Source organism: Chiloscyllium punctatum, chromosome 2 (assembly GCF_047496795.1).
Source record: "Chiloscyllium punctatum isolate Juve2018m chromosome 2, sChiPun1.3, whole genome shotgun sequence".
Classification (NCBI taxonomy): domain Eukaryota; kingdom Metazoa; phylum Chordata; class Chondrichthyes; order Orectolobiformes; family Hemiscylliidae; genus Chiloscyllium; species Chiloscyllium punctatum.
Window position 1 is genome coordinate 3342757 of NC_092740.1, and position 20479 is coordinate 3363235.

General features: G+C 47.4%; 1 protein-coding gene across 5 annotated transcripts in view; it reads left to right on the plus strand.

Annotated features, from left to right (window-relative positions):
* cplane1 (ciliogenesis and planar polarity effector 1) overlaps nucleotides 1–20479 on the plus strand; it is a 254280-nt gene that overhangs the window by 8774 nt on the left and 225027 nt on the right. For 4 of the 5 annotated variants that reach the window (XM_072592860.1, XM_072592875.1, XM_072592868.1 and 1 more), the window contains exons 2-4: nucleotides 13591–13726; nucleotides 17283–17402; nucleotides 18839–19071. In XM_072592860.1, coding sequence (XP_072448961.1) covers nucleotides 13591–13726; nucleotides 17283–17402; nucleotides 18839–19071 — 489 coding nt within the window. Of the gene's footprint in view, nucleotides 1–13590; nucleotides 13727–17282; nucleotides 17403–18838; nucleotides 19072–20479 lie in introns of those variants that run through there. The other variant, XM_072592887.1, reaches the window with a different exon arrangement.

A 20479-nucleotide genomic window follows, 5' to 3' on the forward strand; every position in this document is an offset into this window, starting at 1 on the left:
TCTGGAAGGGTAGGTCGCTAGGAATGTGATAGGTGGATGCAGATGGGGGATCATTTTGATAGGTCAGTCGGGAGGGTGGAGCGGGTCGCTGGGAAAGAAGATTAACGGTTGGACCGTTCAAGTTGGTGGTACTGAGTTTGAGGGTTGGATTTGGGATGTGGTAGGGATGGGAGTTTTGCAAACTAGTGAAGTCGGTGTTGATTCAATGTGGTTGAAGAGTCCCAAGGCGGAAGCTGAGGCAATTTTCCTCCAGTTGTTGGGTGGCTTGGTTTGGTAGTGGAGGAGGCCCAGGACTTTCATGTCCATGGCAGAGTGGGAAGGGGAGTTGATGTGCTCGTCCACAGGGCGATGGGGTTAGTTGGTGTATGTCCCAGGTTTATTCCCCGAAAAGCTCCGTAAGTTGGCATTCTGTCTCCCCAATGTAAAGGAGAGCACATTGAGAGCAGCAGGCACAGTAGGTGAGGTGGGTTGATGTGTAGGAAAATCTCTGCCAGATGTGAAAAGATCCTCTGGGGCTTTGGACAGAAGTGAGAGGTGAAGTGTGGGTAATAGGATTTACACTTGTGTCAAGGGTAGCTTCTGGGTGTAGAGGGTGGGAGGTGTGGACTTAATGAGGGAGTCTTGGAGGAAATGGTCTATACCGAATGCAGTTAGGAGCAAGGAGGGAAATATATCTTTGTTGGTGGGATCTGACTCTAGGTGATGGAAATGGTGCAGGATAATGCATTGTATCCGGGGAATAGTGGTGTGGAAGGTGAGGATATAATAGAGAGGACCTTGTAGACAGACTAGATAAGTATAGACAAAGGAAAGGGAACATCTGACGGCATTTGCCTTCTGTTTGTTGGATCACTTTATCGCTGTTTTCACAAACCAGGAAAGAAACAATCATGGTGATAGACAGCGCAGTGTTTGGTTATGAATATTCCACTGAGACATCTTGGAAAGCCTGTGAAGCCTTTGACCCTGAGTAGAACACATACACAGAAGTGCTGCTCCAAAGGTGAATGGCTCCAGCATGGGAAAGGGGAGCTCAGAATAAGAACAAGGAACAAACTGGGAACATGTGCCCTGTTAAAAGGTGAGGGCCTCAGAGGGATCCAACCTGTCTGGAGGAATGAAGGATGTGGTCCCAGCCAATGTTGCTGTTGTTCGCCATTTCCACCCCCTATTGGAAGGGCCGGGACACTGCTTTGTATTTGAAGTTATAGATTCATACAACACAGACAAACTCTTCGGTCCAACTCATCCACATTGAACAAGTTTCCCAAACAAAAATAAGCCTGCCTGCCTGCTCCTGGCCCATAGCCCTCCAAACCAATCCTATTCACATATCTATCCAAATATCTTTTAACTGTTGTAATTGTAGTCCCATCAATCACAGCCTCAGGAAGTTCATTCTGCACCCAGACCACCCTCTGTGTAAAAATATTTGCCCCTCATGTCTCTTTTAAATCTCTCTTCTCTCACATTAAAGATGTGTCCCCTAGTTTTGAAATCCCCCATCCAAGGGAAAAGTCACCTCACATTAACTCTATAACTCTCATTATTTTATAAACTTCTATCAGATTGCCTCTCAACCTCCTAAACACCAATGAGAAAAGTCCCAGCCTATCCAGTCTTTCTTTAGAACTTAAGCCTTCCATCCTCAGCAACATCCCGGTAAATCTCTTCTGAACCCTCTCCAACTGAATAATATCCTTCCTATAACTGGACACAGTGTTCCAAACGAGGCCTCACCAATTTCCTGTACAACCTCAACATGACTCCTCAACTCGTATACTGATAGGACTGAGCAATGAAGGCAAGAAGGAGATTTGGTTATCTGTAAGAATAATAGGGTGGTTATGGTAGGGGACTTTAACTTTCCAAACATAGACTGGGACTGCCATAGTGTTAAGGGATTAGATGGAGAGGAATTTGTGAAGTGTGCACAAGAAAATTTTCTGATTCAGTATGTGGATGTACCTACTAGAGGAGGTGTAAAACTTGACCTACTCTTGGGAAATAAGGCAGGGCAGGTGACTGAGGTGTCAGTGGGGGAGCACTTTGGGGCCAGCGACCATAATTCTATTCGTTTCAAAGAGTGATGGAAAGGGTAGGCCGAAGGGCCTGTTTACACACTGTAAGTAATCGGCAATTTTTTTTTAGATTAGATTTTGACGGTATTAGGCAAGAACTTTCAAAAGCTGACTGGGGGCAGATGTTTGCAGGTAAAGGATGGCTGGAAAATGGGAAGCCTTTAGAAATGAAATAACGAGAGTTCAAAGAAAGTATATTCCTGTCAGGGTGAAAGGAAAGGCTGGTAGGTATAGGGAATGCTGGATGACTAAAGAAATTGAGGGTTTGATGAAGAAAAAGAAGGAAGCATATGTCAGGTACAGACAGGATAGATTGAGTGAATCCTTAGAAGAGTATAAAGGAAGTAGGAGTATACTGAAGAGGGAAATCAGGAGGGCAAAAAGGGGACATGAGATAGCTTGGGCAAATAGAGTTAAGGAGAAACGAAATGGTTCTTCCAAATACATTAGGGACAAAAGGGTAACTAGGGAGAGAATAGGGCCCCTCAAAGATCAGCAAGGCAGCCTTTGTGTGGAGCCTCAGGGGATGGTGGAGATACTAAACAAGTATTTTGCATCAGTATTTACTGTGGAAAAGGATATGGAAGATATAGACTGTAGGGAAATAGATGGTGACATCTTGAAAAATATCCATATTACAGAGGAGGAAGTGCTGGATGTCTTGAAATGCATATAGGTGGTTAAATTCCCAGGACCTGATCAGGTGTACCCTAGAACTCTGTGGGAAGTGAGGGAAGTGATTGCTGGGTCCCTTGCTGAGGTATTTGTATCATCAATAGTCACAGGTGAGGTGCCGGAAGACTGGAGGTTGGCTAACGTGGTTTAAGAAGGGCAGTAAAGACAAGCCAGGGAACTATAGACCGGTGAGCCTGACCTCAGTGGTGGGCAAGTTGTTGGAGGGAATCCCGAGGGACTGGATGTACATGTATTTGGAAAGGCAAGGACTGATTAGGGATAGTCAACATGGCTTTGTGCGTGGGAAATCATGTCTCACAAATTTAAGATGGAGCTTTTTAAAGAAATAACAAAGAGGATTGATGAGGGCAGAGTAGTGGATGTGATCTATATGGACTTCAGTAAGGCATTCAACAAGGTTCCCCATGGGATACTTGGTAGCAAGGTTAGATCTCAGTGGATTCAGGTAGAGCTAGTCATTTGGATACAGAACTGGCTCAAAGGCAGAGGGTGGTGGTGGTGGAGGGTTGTTTTTCAGACTGGAGGCCTGTGACCAGTGGAGTCCCACAAGGATCGGTGCTGGGTCCTCTACTTTTCATAATTTATGTAAATGATTTGGATGTGAACATAAGAGGTATAGTTAGTAAGTTTGCCAATGATACTAAAAATGGAGGTGTAGTGGACAGCGAAGAGGGTTACCTCAGATTGCAACAAGATCTGGACCAGATGGGTCAATGGGCTGAGGAGTGACAGATGGGGTTTAATTTAGATAAATGCGAGGTGCTGCATTTTGGGAAAGCAAATCAGAGCAGGACTTATACACTTAATGGTAAGATCCTAGGGAGTATTACTGAACAAAGAGACCTTGGAGTACAGGTTCATAGCTCCTTGAAGTAGAGTCACAGGTAGACAGGATAGTGAAGAAGGTGTTTGGTATCCGTTCCTTTATTGGTCAGAGTATTGAGTACAGGAGTTGGGAGGTCATGTTGCAGCTGTACAGGACATTGGTTAGGCCACTGTTGGAATATTGCATGCAATTCTGGTCTCCTTCCTATTCAGGGTTCAGAAAAGATTTACAAGGATGTTGCCAGGGTTGGAGGGTTTGAGCTATAGGGAGAGGCTGAACAGGCTGGGGCTGTTTTCCCTGGAGCGTCGGAGGCTGAGGGGTAACTTCATCGAGGTTTAGAAAATCATGAGGGGCATGGATAGGATAAATAGGCAAAGTTTTTTCCCTGGGGTGGGGGTAGTCTAGAACTAGAGGGCATAGGTTTAGGGTGAGAGGGGAAAGATATAAAAGAGACCCAAGGGGCAATGTTTTCACGCAGAGGGTGGTGTGTGTATGGAATGGTGGAGGCTGGTACAATTACAGTATTTAAAAGGCATCTGGATGGGTATATGAGTAGGAAGGGTTTAGAGGGATATGAGCCAAGGGCTGGCAAATGGGACTAGATTGGGTTGGGATATCTGGTCAGTATGGACGAGTTGGACCGATAGATCTGTTTCAGTGCTGTACATCTCTGTGACTGTAAGTGTGCGAAATGCCTTTTTAACCGCCCTGTCCATATGTGACGCAAACTTCAAAGAATTATTTCCCTGAACCCCGAGGTCCCTCTGTTCTACAACACTACCAAAGCCCTACCATTAATTGTATAAGCCCGAAATGTTGATTTTTCTGCTCCTTGGAGGCTGCATCATCTGCTGTGCTTTTCCAGCACCACACTCTTGATTCTAATCTCCAGCATCTGCAGTCCTCACTTTCATCTCAGCCTGACCCTTGTTTGTTGTACCAGAATGCAATACCTCACATTTATCCAGACTGAACTCCATCTGCCATTTTTCAGCCCATTGACCCATTTGATCAAGATCCCTTTGCAAACTTGGAAACCTTCCTCACTGTCTGCTACGCCACCAATTTTGGTGTCATCTGCAAATGTACTAACCATGCCTTCCATATTCTCATCCAAATCATTTATATAAATGACTAACAACAGTGGACCCAGAACCGATCCCTGATGAACACTGCTGGTCACAGGCCTCCAGTCTGAAAAGTAACCCTCCACCATTACTCTCTCTCTCCTGCTGTTTAGTCAATTCTGTATCCAATTGGCAAGCTCACCCTCAATCCCATTTGACCAACTTCACTAATTCTACCATGTGGAACCTCATCAAAGGCTTTACTAAAATCCAAATCCACAGAAAGGCTGGTTAGGTTCGGATGTTTTTCACTCTTGTTCTGCCATCATCAATCTTTTTGGTAACTTCCTCAAAAAACTCAATCAAGTTTGTGTGAAATGATTTTCCTTACACAAAACCATGCTGACTATCCCTAATCAATTTTTGCTTCTCTAATTGTCGATAATCCTATCTTTTATAATCAACTCCAATAATTTACCCACAACCAGAGTCAGACTCACAGGTCCATAGTTCCCTGGTAATTCCTTGCAACTTTTCTTAAGCAAAAGTACAACATTAGCCACCATCCAGTCATCAGGCACCTCCTTAGTAATTTCCTCCCTTACTTCCCACAATGTTCTAGGATACGTTCAATCAGGTCCCAGAGATTTATCCATCTTTATCTTCTCCGAGACCTCCTGAACCTCCTCTTGTATAATGTCAACTGTTTTGAAAGTATCAAAGTTTATTTCCCTGTGTTCTCTGGACTCCATTTCCTCTCCACAGTAAAAGCTGGCACAAAATATTTAGTAGCTCTCCCATTCCTGGTATTCAACAAAGATGACCTCCTTGTACTTTAAGAGGCCCTATCTTAAAGGGTAAAGACAGGTAAAGACAATGACTGCAGATGCTGGAAACCAGATTTTGGATTAGTGGTGCTGGAAGAGCACAGCAGCTCAGGCAGCATCCGAGGAGCAGGAAAATCGATGTTTCGGGCAAAAGCCCTTCATCAGGAACAAAGGCAGGGAGCCTGAAGCGTGGTGAGATAAGCTAGAGGAGGGTGGGGGTGGGGAGAGAGTAGCATAGAGTACAATAGGTGAATGGGGGAGGGGATGAAGGTGATAGGTCAGGGAGGAGGGTGGAGTGGGTAGGTGGAAAAGAAGATAGGCAGATCGGACAAGTCATGGGGACAGTGCTGAGCTGGAAGTTTGGAACTAGGCTTAAGTGGGGGAAGGGGAAATGAGGAAACTGTTGAAATCCACATTGATGCCCTGGGGTTGAAGTGTTCCGAGGTGGAAGATGAGGCGTTCTTCCTCCAGGCGTCTGGTGGTGAGGGAGCGGCGGTGAAGGAGGCCCAGGACCTCCATGTCCTCGGCAGAGTGGGAGGGGAGTTGAAATGTTGGGCCACAGGGTGGTGTGGTTGATTGGTGGGGATGTCCCGGAGATGTTCCCTAAAGCGCTCTGCTAGGAGGCGTCCAGTCTCCCCAATGTAGAGGAGACCGCATCGGGAGCAACGGATACAATAAATTATATTAATGGATGTGCAGGTAAAACTTTGATGGATGTGGAAGGCTCCTTTAGGGCCTTGGATAGAGGTGCGGGAGGTGGTGTAGGCGCAGGTTTTACAGTTCCTGCAGTGGGAGGGGAAAGTGCCAGGATGGGAAAGTGGGTTGTAGGGGGGCGTGGACTTGACCAGGTAGTCACGGAGGGAACGGTCTTTGCGGAAGGCGGAAAGGGGTGGGGAGGGAAATATATCCCTGGTGGTGGGGTCCGTTTGGAGGTGGCGGAAATGTCGGCAGATGATTTGGTTTATGCGAAGGTTGGTAGGGTGGAAGGTGAGCACCAGGGGCGTTCTGTCCTTGTTACGGTTGGAGGGGTGGGGTCTGAGGGCAGAGGTGCAGGATGTGGACGAGATGCATTGGAGGGCATCTTTAACCACGTGGGAAGGGAAATTGTGGTCTCTAAAGAAGGAGGCCATCTGGTGTGTTCTGTGGTGGAACTGGTCCTCCTGGGAGCAGATACGGCGGAGGCAGAGGAACTGGGAATACGGGATGGCATTTTTGCAAGAGGTAGGGTGGGAAGAGGTGTAATCCAGGTAGCTGTGGGAGTCAGTGGGTTTGTAAAACATGGCAGTGTCAAGTTGGTTGTCATTAATGGAGATGGAGAGGTCCAGGAAGGGGAGGGAGGTGTCAGAGATGGTCCAGGTAAATGTAAGGTCAGGGTGGAATGTGTTGGTGAAGTTGATGAATTTCTCTGGTTACTCTCTCGCTCTTAATGTATTTGTAGAATCTCTTTGGATTATCCTTAACCTTACCTACTGATGCTATCTCCTATCCCCGCTTTGCCTTCTGGGTTTCTTTTTTAAGAGTGGCCCTATACTGTTTGTATTGATTAAGACATTCAATTGAACCAAGTTATTTCTATCTCAAATAAGATTCTCTTTTATTTTTGACTAGAACCTCAATATCTTTATTCGCCCATTGTTCCTTCATCTTACCAGCCTATCCCTTCACTCGAACAGGAGCATAATGCTTCTGAACTCTTGTCATCACACTTTTGAAAGCCTCCCACTTGTCAGACATCTTTTTGTTTGCAAAACAGTCTACTCCAATCAACTTTTGAAAGCTCTTGTGTCATATCATGAGAACTTGTCTTATTCCAATTGAAAACCTTAACTTTTATGGAAGGCTTATCCTTTTCCATAACCATTTTGAAACTAATAGAATTATGTTCAATAGACCTAAAGTGTTCCTACACTTTCACTTCATTCATCTGCCCTGAGTAATTGCCGAAAAGAAGGTCTAGTTTTGCTTCTTCTCTAATAAGAGCATCCGTATGTGTGAGAGAAGACGGCATTTTGCCAAAGATTGTTCTTCCCTGTCGTTATCTGACAGACTTAACAGGCCACTACCACGAGAAGGACCTACTCGTATATATCTGATCATAGAGCAGGAGAGCGAGTACCCCTACTGACAGTGACAGGCTTCTCCACAATAGCTGTGTAATGCCAAATGGGATAGTATGGGAACACCTCCTGCTAATCTGAGGTAGGAATTTTGGAATTCCTTTTGGAATATCCCAAGGGCTACAGAAGGATCCTGAACTGTCCCATATGCAGCCAATGGTTTTGTGGTTAAATAGACACCATGCAAGTACAATCATTTTAAGTGGCTTCACAGATCACACACAAGAGGGCATTGAGACTCACCATAGTCAACTTGGTAAGGTACAGTGTGAACCCAGGGCACTGAGACTCATCTGCTATATAGTCAAATTGGTAAGGTACAGTGTGAACCCCACATTGTCCTAGTAGAGTAGGAGGCTCACCAGGAGGCAGAACATATTTTGGGCTCAGATCCTATGAGCAAATGTGATGTAGCTTTTGGTCCAACAAACCGCTGCATCTGACAGATGCCCTGATTGGGGGAAGCAGAGACCCCTTCAGATTCTTACAGGTGAGTACCACCTGCCAATCTATCCAGTTGGTGAATTATGAGCCAACTCCTCTGAGCTGACTGAGCAACTGTTTGTTTGGAGTTTGCATGTTCTGTCTGTGTCTGCAGGGGATAGAATTGTGAGGGCTAAGGGTGGGATGCTCATTGGAGGATCAGTGCAGTCTCGACGGGCTGAATGACCTCTTTTGCACTGTAGGGAATCTGTGATTCTATGATTGATGAGCAAGTTGCTCAGAATCTTATTGTACAGTGTACGAAAATGTTCACTATCCACAGCCATGATTCTGGACATATGACAGAGCAAGTAATGATAGACAGTCTAGATCCTAAACCCCAGAGAAAATATTCTTTGCCAAACTGTGTAGAAGTGGAAGTAGCCAAAATAATCACTACTCTGCTTCAGCAGGGAATGTTGTGCTCGGTAGCCCCCACTAATGACTCCCCTCTTCGGCCAGTTCAGAGGCCAGATGGCTTCTCGAGACTGGTAATTGATTAAGGACCATTAAATAAAGCCACTTCTTACACATTGCCCATCATAGCCACAAGTCCTGAGAGTCTGATGAACCAGGTGCCTCAGGTGATGAACTATATTATCCTGGATGTTGGTCATGGATTTTGGTCTATTTCCTTAAAGCAGGAATGTCAGCATAAATTTGCATTAACCTTTCAAGGACAGCAGTACACTTGAGTTTGTTTGCCACAGAATTCCATAATTCCTCATCTATTTTCCATCAAAGATTAGCTATGAATTAGAGCATTCTTCCAACCCCAACTGCCCTGTGTGGTATGTCGGTGATTTATTGCTTCAGACTGAGACAAAACCCAAACCTCTTGTTCTGCCCCATTGGTTTTTAACTCTCCTCACAGATCTAGGAGTGAAAGCTAACCCTAAGAAAGTGCTGATCATGAAACAGGAAATCTCTTATTTGGATATGGTGATACTCCTGGTAAGTTGGAGATTGACAGGATTGATGCTATCTGTATCCTGCCTTTACCCAAAGTTATGAGTGGTTATATAAATTACATTGACAGCTTTGCTACTAAAGCAGCTCTATTGTCCGATCTGTTGAGAATGAACGTTCTGTGGGAATGGATGCAACAAACCACAAACAGTTTGAGAGTGGAAATGAGCATCAGTTCAAGCTCCAGCACTTGACCCAGAGCTACCCTTTGCACTAGAAATAACTGCCACTGACACCACACTATCAGTTGTACTGTCACAAGATAGCTATCGGCATTTAGGTTCAGTCCCTTATACCTGAAGGGTATTAATGCCAAGAGAGCAGGCTTTCTTGTTTTGTGAAAAAACATCTTGCTGTTTGCTGGGGAGTACAACATTTTCCATACATCATTGGCCTTTCATTCTCTTACCATTCTAACAAAACATACCCCTTGGTCTGGATGGATGTCTTAGGTTGGTAATGTGAGCCAGAACAGAATAACTCGATGGACACTTAATTTTCAAGACTTGTGTATTCCAGTTTCAAAACAAAAAAAAATCCTCTTTAGCAGACAATTTGTTCTATCAGGGTGAACCACATCTTTGTACTGCAATTGAAACAGAAGGACAATTATAATCTTTATCACTGGCTCGTCCATGGCAAAAGACGGGAAGACAAGATGTGGATGAAAACTCCACTGGGGTTTGAACATGACCAAGCAGTATGAGCACACAAACAGCAGAATTAACAGCAGTACCTTATACCATCAGTCATCCTGAAAAATTCCCAACCCCATCAGACCTTTACTCTGAAAACATGTATGTTTGTAATAACTTAACTGCTTCCTTCCACCCTGGTTTTGTGTCAGCGGATGAGAAACCATTACCTTCAGCACCAGTACTGAGATATATCTTAGAACAGGCAAGCGATAGAGAATTTAGGATTGTTAAAATCCAGCATGGATCATGTCCTGAAGGAAACATCCTCGCAGATGAGCTAGTGAAACAAGGGGCTGGAGTAGGCATGCCTTGGTAACCGATGTTTCAGGCAAAAGCCCTTCATCAGGAATGGATGAAGAGCTTTTGCCCAAAACGTTGATTTTCCTGCTCCTCGGATGCTGCCTGACCTGCTGTGCTTTTCCAGCACCACTCTGATCTAAACTCTGGTTTCCAGTATCTGCAGTCCTCACTTTTGTCTATGCCTTGGTAAGCCCCAGCAGTGACTGTATGTCATCAGTGTCATGTGTTTCTTGACAGTATGGAAATAACACTGGAAATTTAGCTCAGCAGCAGGAGGCTGCTACCTCAGCCAGTCTCAGAACTCCAACTGTTACCAAACTGAGAACTCCGGATAACTATGAGCTGAATGACACTGTAGAACCCACACCACTGCCTCCAACAACAATCGTTTAGACCCAAGCAGCAATTACCGTCATCTCAACAACAATGTCAGCTGTTGGCAACACTTAAAAGAATTAAATATAATAAAAGAATATCAAAATGTAAAACCAAGATTTCACCTCAGTGGAACAGAAGCAGGCCACATAAACACCTGATTAGAGGAGACCTATCACTCTTACTCACTGAAGAGTTCAAAAATTTATTTGCATTAACCAAGAAACTCTAAATAGGAGGAGAAATTACCTTGATCTTTGGGTTTTGAGCTTTAGATAAATAAGCTAATTATGGCATTGTATTGCTGTTTTCTGTACATGAAGTACAGTGTCAGCAGCCGGGATCCATCGCTCAGTGGAAGTGGACATAGAGGTGTACAATGTAACAATGTGGCTGTATAGGAATCACAGTGCCAGTCTAGTCACACCTCCTTACACTTTGCATACTGGAAAGTTTTTTACAAATACTCAAACTCTAGTCTAAGGAGTGTGGTGCTGGAAAAGCACAGCAGGTCAGGCACTCTCTGAGGAGCAGGAAGATCAACGTTTCGGGCAAAAGCCTTTCATTAGATACACCCTGGTGAAGGGCTTTTGCCCGAAACATCAATTCTCCTGCTCCTCAGATGCTGCCTGACCTGCTGTACTTTTCCAGCACCGCACTCTTGACTCTAATGTCCAGCATCTGCAGTCCTCACTTTCGCCTAAACTCTAGTCTGTGCTAAATGACACTGTTCAGAGATGCCTCCACTTACAACTTCATGCGTTAATTTTTGTTGCAGTGGTAATATGGAAGTCAAGTCCATTTTCACTAATGTAGAGCGTCTTGTAGGGAAAAGACCCAGAGGAGGGATGGTTATGGGAAGCACGAATAAAGTGTTGTATGAAAATGTCCATCATTTATGGGCGGCACGGTGGCACAGTGGTTAGCACTGCTGCCTCACAGCGCCAGAGACCCGGGTTCAATTCCCACCTCAGGCAACTGACTGTGTGGAGTTTGCACATTCTCCCAGTGTATGTGTGGGTTTCCTCCGGGTGCTCCGGTTTCCCCCACAGTCCAAAATGTGCAGGTCAGGTGAATTGGCCATGCTAAATTGCCCGTAGTGTTAGATCAAGGGGTAAATGTAGGGGAATGGGTCGGTGTGGACTTGTTGGGCCGAAGGGCCTTTTCCCACACTGTAAGGAATCTCTCGGGTATTTCGTTATTGTGATGGTGTCCAAAATCTGTACTTAATTTTCATAAGGAATTGGTCAACATGTTATTGAACCAAGACGATTACAAAATTGCAAAGAAAAACAGGATGAGCAGAATTTTGATGGGAGATACTGCAGTCATTTATGTGCAGAAGATTCCACAGTTAATGGCCTAGGCATCTGTGCGAAAAGTGATTGATTAAATTAATTAACTTCTCGTGTTAAGGGTGCAATGAATGATGACAGTAAATTTGATAGTCAAGCAGGCATGCAACCCAAGATGCTGTATTTCATATTGTTAACATTTTAGAATCACAGGCTGGTGTGATTAACAAGTTAATAAAAGAAGCAGCATAGAGTGGACAGTGTCAAATCAGTGAAACTTTCTGTGATATATAAAACGATTTGATGTTAGGTCAGTACAGAAATGACTTACTAGCAAAACAGTGAGGTCCACTTGTCCATCCAAGTGAACATTTTGGACGAAGTGTAAGTAACTTTGAAAAAGACGCATGGCTTACATATTAATGTTTTACAAAATAGTCAGAAAATTGAGAGATACTAAAAACCTTAAGGAACATAGTTGGTGGGATGATATCTGGAATTTGGAACGTAATATCCACAACAGCTGCCTGGGTTTGGAATATCTCGCACCTTGTTGTGTTTGGATAGATCCTACTTTTATCACGATTATGTTTCACTGTTGACATCAGCAGCTGAAAACTGAATGAGCTTTATTAAGGTATGAAACAGGTAAAGCATAGTGTTCTTTCACGGTAGTAATTATTGTCTTTATTAGCTCCTTACCTCAGAACACAGAACATAGGACATAGAACAGTAGAGCATAGGAACAGGCCCTTCGGCTGGCAATGTTGCGCTGAATGTAATGCAATGAGAAACTAATCCCTTCTGCCTGCCTTTGGTCTATTCCCTTCCATTTTTTGCATATTCATATGCTTATCTAAAAGTCCCTTAAGTACCCCCCTATTGTACCGCCACCCCTGGCAGTGCCTTCCAGGCACATACCACTCTGTGAAATAACTTGTCCCTCCTGTCCCTTTTGAACTTTTCCCCTTTGACATTAAATGTATACTTCCTAGTTTTGGATATTTCAACTCTGGGGGAAAAAAGATTCTGACTGTCAACCCTAGCTATGCATCACATAATTTTATTGCTGACAGTGTACAACCCATTAGTGAGACTGCATCTGGAGTATTGTGTACATTTTTGGTCTCCTTATTTGAGCTGGGGTCTAGCTGTATTGGAGGCAGTTCAGAGAAGGTTCATTAGATTGTCTTCAGCGATAAGAGATATGTTTTATGAGGAGAGTTTAATCAGATTAGGCCGATAATTTCTGGAGTTTAGAAGAATGAGAGGACATTTAATAGCTAAAGAGGATTGACAAAATAGATGTAGTGAGGATGTTGTGAGGTCTAGTGAAGAAATCTAGAATAAGAGGTCATAGTTTTAGAATAAGGGGGTAGCAGTTTTAAAACAAATGAGAAATTACTTCTCTCAAAGCTCTGAGAGTCTGTGGAATTCATGCACCCAGAGTACAGTGGACTCTGGGATACTGAATAAATTTAATTAACAGACTTTTAATTAGTAATGAGTAGAAGAGTGATGGAGAATGAGCAGGAAAGTGGAGTTGGCTGAGATCAGATCAGCCATGATCATATTAAATGGTGGAGCAGGCCTGAGGGGCTGAATTGCCTACTCCTGATCCTCGTTTTTCTGTACTGGTTCTCTCTTATTCTGCTAACTGCCTCTCAAGCTCTTTACCATTGCCATTGATCCTTGGTTTCCACACGCACACACCCAACCCGAATCTTACTGTGCTCTCTTTCAGATGATCTGGTTATTTCTCTTTCTGTCTCTCTCCGTCTGTGTTGGCTGAGTGTGATTGTGTGTGTGATGGGTCCTTCAGTATTACATTAATGTCAGATGTTGTTTCTCTTTAGGAGAAAGAGGCTATTCTGCTATCTGCTGAGCAGCACCTGAGCATACTCACCCTATCAACAGGGAGGACCCGTCGAAGGATACCGAAATTACAGCACTTGCTGAAGAACATGCTGAGTGTTACCACCTCTTCTAATGGTATTTCATTAGGCCTTTCATATGGTCAAGGCCAGGGTCATGCAGTGTTTGTCCCGTGATGTGATGTTGCACAATCCAGTTCATGGAGGATGATGAGCCATTGATGCACTGGCATTCTGTTCCCCTTTTAACTCCGTCCTGTCTCTCACTCCGTTCCCTGTGAGGAGGGATTGTGTTCCCCTTTTAACTCCGTCCTGTCTCACACTCCGTTCCCTGTGAGGAGGGATTCTGTTCCCCTTTTAACTCCGTCCTGTCTCACACTCCGTTCCCTGTGAGGAGGGATTGTGTTCCCCTTTTAACTCCGTCCTGTCTCACACTCCGTTCCCTGTGAGGAGGGATTCTGTTCCCCTTTTAACTCCATCCTGTCTCACACTCCGTTCCCTGTGAGGAGGGATTGTGTTCCCCTTGAACTCTGCCCTGCCTCAGCTCCCTGTGCACTGTGCTTCAGTCTTACCCTGGAACTGAATTCTGTCTCAAAGGTTTTTCTTTTAACTGACTCCTGTTGTGCAGCCTTTTTTTTTCAATGATTGAACTTTTCTAGTTGCTCATACAGTTATCTGTATGGCTCTTCGCAGAAAGGCTAACTAGATGTCCCAGGTTCCACCCCATTGCTGACCATAAATACGCAAGGAAGCAATGGCCTCATAGTATAATCACTCAGGTGATTAATGCAGGTAATGTTCAATCCTCACCATAGGAACTTGCGAAGTTCTTTCAAGATTTTTATTGAATTCAAAGAGCCTAATGATGTCCATTGTCATTGGTGTAAAACCCCACCTGGTTCACTAATATCCTTTAGGAAGGAAACCTGCAGTCCTCCTGCTGTGACTTCAGATCCATAGCAATGTGGGTTACACTTAACAGCCCTCTGGGCAATTAGGGATAGCCAAGACACCAACATCCACGTCGCATTAATGAATTTAAAGAAAAAAATCTACGTTTACCTCTAAAGTGATTGAACTGACACTCTAGTGGCTGGACCGAAGGAGGACACACACTGGTGACAGTACCAAGGCAGAACTGACACTCCGGGGACTGTACCGAGGGAGTACAGACCCTCGGGGAGGGCTGACCCTCGGGGGACTGTACCGAGGGGCGGGCTGACCCTCGGGGGACTGTACCGAGGGGCGGGCTGACCCTCGGGGGACTGTACCGAGGGGCGGGCTGACCCTCGGGGGACTGTACCGAGGGGCGGGCTGACCCTCGGGGGACTGTACCGAGGGGCGGGCTGACCCTCGGGGGACTGTACCGAGGGGCGGGCTGACCCTCGGGGGACTGTACCGAGGGGCGGGCTGACCCTCGGGGGACTGTACCGAGGGGCGGGCTGACCCTCGGGGGACTGTACCGAGGGGCGGGCTGACCCTCGGGGGACTGTACCGAGGGGCGGGCTGACCCTCGGGGGACTGTACCGAGGGGCGGGCTGACCCTCGGGGGACTGTACCGAGGGGCGGGCTGACCCTCGGGGGACTGTACCGAGGGGCGGGCTGACCCTCGGGGGACTGTACCGAGGGGCGGGCTGACCCTCGGGGGACTGTACCGAGGGGCGGGCTGACCCTCGGGGGACTGTACCGAGGGGCGGGCTGACCCTCGGGGGACTGTACCGAGGGGCGGGCTGACCCTCGGGGGACTGTACCGAGGGGCGGGCTGACCCTCGGGGGACTGTACCGAGGGGCGGGCTGACCCTCGGGGGACTGTACCGAGGGGCGGGCTGACCCTCGGGGGACTGTACCGAGGGGCGGGCTGACCCTCGGGGGACTGTACCGAGGGGCGGGCTGACCCTCGGGGGACTGTACCGAGGGGCGGGCTGACCCTCGGGGGACTGTACCGAGGGGCGGGCTGACCCTCGGGGGACTGTACCGAGGGGCGGGCTGACCCTCGGGGGACTGTACCGAGGGGCGGGCTGACCCTCGGGGGACTGTACCGAGGGGCGGGCTGACCCTCGGGGGACTGTACCGAGGGGCGGGCTGACCCTCGGGGGACTGTACCGAGGGGCGGGCTGACCCTCGGGGGACTGTACCGAGGGGCGGGCTGACCCTCGGGGGACTGTACCGAGGGGCGGGCTGACCCTCGGGGGACTGTACCGAGGGGCGGGCTGACCCTCGGGGGACTGTACCGAGGGGCGGGGGCGGGAGTCTGACACTCCGGTGACAGTACAGAGGGGGGGCTGACCCTCGGGTGGACTGTACCAAGGGGTGGGTCTGACACTCCGGTGACTGTACCGGGGAGGGAAGGGGGGGCTGACACTCCGGTGACTGTACCGGGGAGGGAAGGGGGGGCTGACACTCCGGTGACTGTACCGGGGAGGGAAGGGGGGGCTGACATTCCGGTGACTGTACCGAGGGGGGGGGTCTGACATCCGGTGTCAGTACAAAGGGGGGGGGGTCCTGACATCCGGTGTCAGTACAAAGGGGGGGGGTCTGACACTCCGGTGACAGTACAAAGGGGGGGTCTGACACTCCGGTGACTGTACCGAGGGGTGTCCGACACTCCGGTGTCAGTACAGAGGGGGGTCTGACACTCCGGTGACTGTACCGGGGAGGGAAGGGGGGGGCTGACACTCCGGTGACAGTACCGAGGGGGGTCTGACATTCCGGTGACAGTACCGAGGGGGGGTCTGACATCCGGTGACAGTACAGAGGGGGGGTCTGACACTCCGGTGACAGTACAGAGGGGGGTCTGACACTCCGGTGACTGTACCGGGGAGGGAAGGGAAGGGGGGGCTGACACTCCGGTGACAGTACCGAGGGGGGGTCCGACACTCTGGTGACTGTACCGAGGGGGGGTCCGACACTCCGGGGACTGTACCGAGGGGGGGTCCGACACTCCGGGGACTGTACCGAGGGGGGGTCCGACACTCCGGGGACTGTACCGAGGGGGGGTCCGACACTCCGGGGACTGTACCGAGGGGGGGTCCGACACTCCGGGGACTGTACCGAGGGGGGGTCCGACACTCCGGGGACTGTACCGAGGGGGGGTCCGACACTCCGGGGACTGTACCGAGGAAAGGCAAGATGTTGGATACTTAAACAAATACATGACACCATATTGCACAAGTGTAGGGTATTTAGCATTGGTGTCCTAGCCCATACTGATACCTCAATCATGATTGCAGAGTAAGATTTCATTTGGTTTGTTGGAGCGTATTGTGCACATATTGGCCGTGGTGTTTCCTACATTGCAACACTGACTGTCTTTCTGGCTGAGTTCATTGGTTGTTAATTATTTTGCAATATATGGGTTTGCTGCATAATCTGAGTGCTTGTATGTAATTGCCTGCTGTTTTCACCAATTTGTGATTATAAGTTAGAAATAATTGTGAAGGGCTATGAGACCGCTTTAAACACAAACCCTTGTTCTCACTGTCCCATCTCTCTGTTTTTCCGTGTCCAGCCTGCATGATTTTCCATATCCCCAGTCTGAGCTTGTCTCCCTCTCAATTCTGTCTCTGGCTTGAGCGGCAAGTGGGCAGATTGTGACTGTGTTTTGTGTCTGTCTGTCTGTGTTGTGTGATGCCAGTGCGCTCACTGCTGTGCTCTCTCTGCCTGTCTTTGTGCAGGTGCCTGGTTACTGGGACTGCTGAATTCTGGAGAACTTTTCCTCTGGAAGAAGGATGCTGACTGTTTGAAGACCGTTCCAACAGTGCCAGGCGTGAGCACGATAGCAGCAACTGCCCGTGGTATGAAGCTTGCATTGTTTTTACTAAGGAGTTGAGGGATTGCTGGAATGGGTGGCTGAGAGGGGCAAAGCCAGGGCCTTTCCGAACCAGGTTAATGTGGTTGAATCTTAACTGCTCACTGGGCAGTTGGAGCAAGCAATAAATGCTGGGCCAGTCTGTGACATCCACATCCTGTCAACAAATATTTTAAAAAGATTCAGATTGCACTGTGTTTGTCTGTGTAATACCCAGCTGTGCCAAGTCGGAGTGTGAGGTAGTCATCCCTGTTCTGTCGGTGACTCAGTGAAGAGCAGCAGCTCGGACTGGTGTGGCCATGACCTCAGTGACAATGTCCCAAGTGGAGATTTCACTCGGTCTGAGATGCAGCTTCCTCACGTTTCCAGACATGCCCCTCCTCTCCACAGTGTGGACTAGCTGTGAATGCTGACAGCTGCAGAGCACCACACATGGCCAGAAATCCAGAAAGAGGATCTGCACGATCCCAAACACAGTATCTCACTGCATAGAATTTCTCTGAGGCATCATATGTAAATGCCGGACGTAGAGGGGTATTTGAGCAGAGGAATAGGGACGTGAGGGGGTATTCGAGTACAGGAACAGGGGCGTAGGGGGGTATCCGAGTACAGGAACAGGGACGTAGGGTATTATTTGAGTACAGGAACAGGGACATAGGGTGTATTTGAGTACAGGAACAGGGACATAAGGGAGTATTTGAGTACAGGGACGCGGGGGGGTATTTGAGTATTTGAGTACAGAAACAGGGTTGTGGGGGGGTATTTGAGTACAGGAACAGGGGCGTAGGGGGGTATTTGAGTACTGGAACAGGGGCGTAGGGGGGTATTTGAGTACTGGAACAGGGGCGTAGCCGCGGTGTTAGAGTACAGGAAAAGGGATGTCTTAGACAGGCATTGGACGACACCTGGAATATTGTGTGCAGTTTTAGTCTTTTTACATGACGAAGGATGTTCTAGCTTTGAAGGGAGTGGAGTAGAAATTTCCCAGACTGAATTCTGGGATGGCAAAACTGATGTATGAAGAGAGAAACTGGATCAGTTAGGACTATATTCCCTGTAGTTTTCTTGAAGACATTAGATATACTTCCTAGGGCATGGGGAGCAAGTGGAGCAGGGTACTGAGCTGGATGAACAGTCATAATTGTGGTGAATAGTGGAGCAGGCATGAAGGGCTGAATGGCTTCCTCCTGCTCCTGTGACTGGCCTCTTGAGTTACTACATGGATGGAAGTGAACAGGACAGTACCATTTGCTTGTAAAGGGGGCTGATTGCAGTTCGGTCCTTGGTCACTGGATAATATGGCTCCTTGGCTAACACAGTTAGACTCATGGCTGCCTCATCAAATCCTACAGCTGTAGATGATGATATGAAGTTGCTTTTGCTTTCTTCCCTGTGTCTCTGTTTGTCCACTCAATCTCCCAGAATCTGCTACGAAGCCATTTCTGTTTGTTTCGAGGGATGGGAAGAGAGTCCTTGTGGCCAGTCAGACTGGTGTAGTGTTCCTTTGGGAAAGTATGGAAGAGCAAGACTTGACCTCTGTACCAGAGACTCGGCTCAGCGGCACGTGGGCCCAGGTGATGGTTGATGAGAAAGTCAAACTTCCCCAAGCAGACGATAAGGAGAGCACAGTCCATGCTGTCTTTCACACTGATGAGGTGAGTTAATCGCCATACAAACAGTTCAAGACGCAAGCCTGAGGGCTCATTGAAACAGAGAAAATAGGGCAGGAGTAGGCCATTCAGCCCATCAGGGCTGCTCCAACATTCTGTCCGGTCATAGACTCACAGTGATCAGCCTATTGTGTCTGCACCAACCACCTAAACATTGTAATCCCATTTGCCTGCACTTGGCCCATAACCCTGTATGCCTTGGCATCACAAGTGTTCATCTAAATACGTCTTCGATGTGAATAGGATTTCTACCTCCAGCACCCTCACAGGCAGAGAGTTCCAGAATCCCATCTCACTCACATCTCCTTTAAACCTCCCCTTACCTTCAAACTTGAAAACCCCCTCCCCAACCCCCCAGTGAGAAGTTCCTTTCTGTCCACCCTATCTCTGTCCCTCCTAATTTTCTACATCTCAGTGTCCACTGTCCCAAGGTTAAAAAAAAACCCAGTCTGTCTAATCCCTCTTCAAAATATAACTGTCCAGCTCAAGCAAAATCCCGGTCAATCTCCTCTGCACCCCTCGGTGCACCCTCCTATCATGTGGATTCCAGAACTGTACAGGATACTCTAGCTGTGTAACCAACATGTGCTAGAGTTCCAATATAATCTCCATGCTCTTCAACTCTGTGACTCAGCTAATGAAGACAGGCAGCCCCTGTACCTTCTTAACCACTTTATCCCCCTGTGCTGATCCTTAAGGGACCAGTGTACATGCACACCTCGGTGCTTCTCAGAGTCCTTCTGTACATCATGTATTTCCTTGCCTTGTTTGTCTTACCCAAGTGCAACCCCTCTCTTGTACCTGGATTGAATTCCACTTGCCGCTGATCAGCTCACCTGACCAACCCGTTATATCCTCCTGGAATCGAAGACTATCCTGCCAATTTTTATACCATTCGCAAACTCCTTGGTCAATGCTCTGATGTTCAAGTCCAAGTCATTTTATAAAAACCACAAACAGCAAGGGCTCTGACACTGGCCCCTGTGGGACCCCACTGGACACAGGCTCCCAGTCCCAAAAACAAACCCTCCAACCATCACCCGCTGTATCCTGCACTCAGTCAATTCTGGATTCAGTTTGCCAAATTTCCGTGGATGCGATGGGCTCTTACCTTAACTGTCAGTCTCCCATTCAAGACCTCATCAAAAACTTTGCTGAAGTCCAAGTCGACCGCATCAAAGCATTGCTCTCTTCTACATGCACTGTCACCTATTTGAAAAACTCAATCAAGTTAGTCAGACGTAACCTCTCCTTACTAAACCATACCGAGTGTTCTTGTTAATCCCTGCCTCTCCAAGTTCAACTTAATTCTGTCCCTCAGAATTGTCTCCAAATACCACCAAGGTTAGGCTGATCAGCCTCTAGTTTCCTGGATTATCTCTTGCTCCCTTCT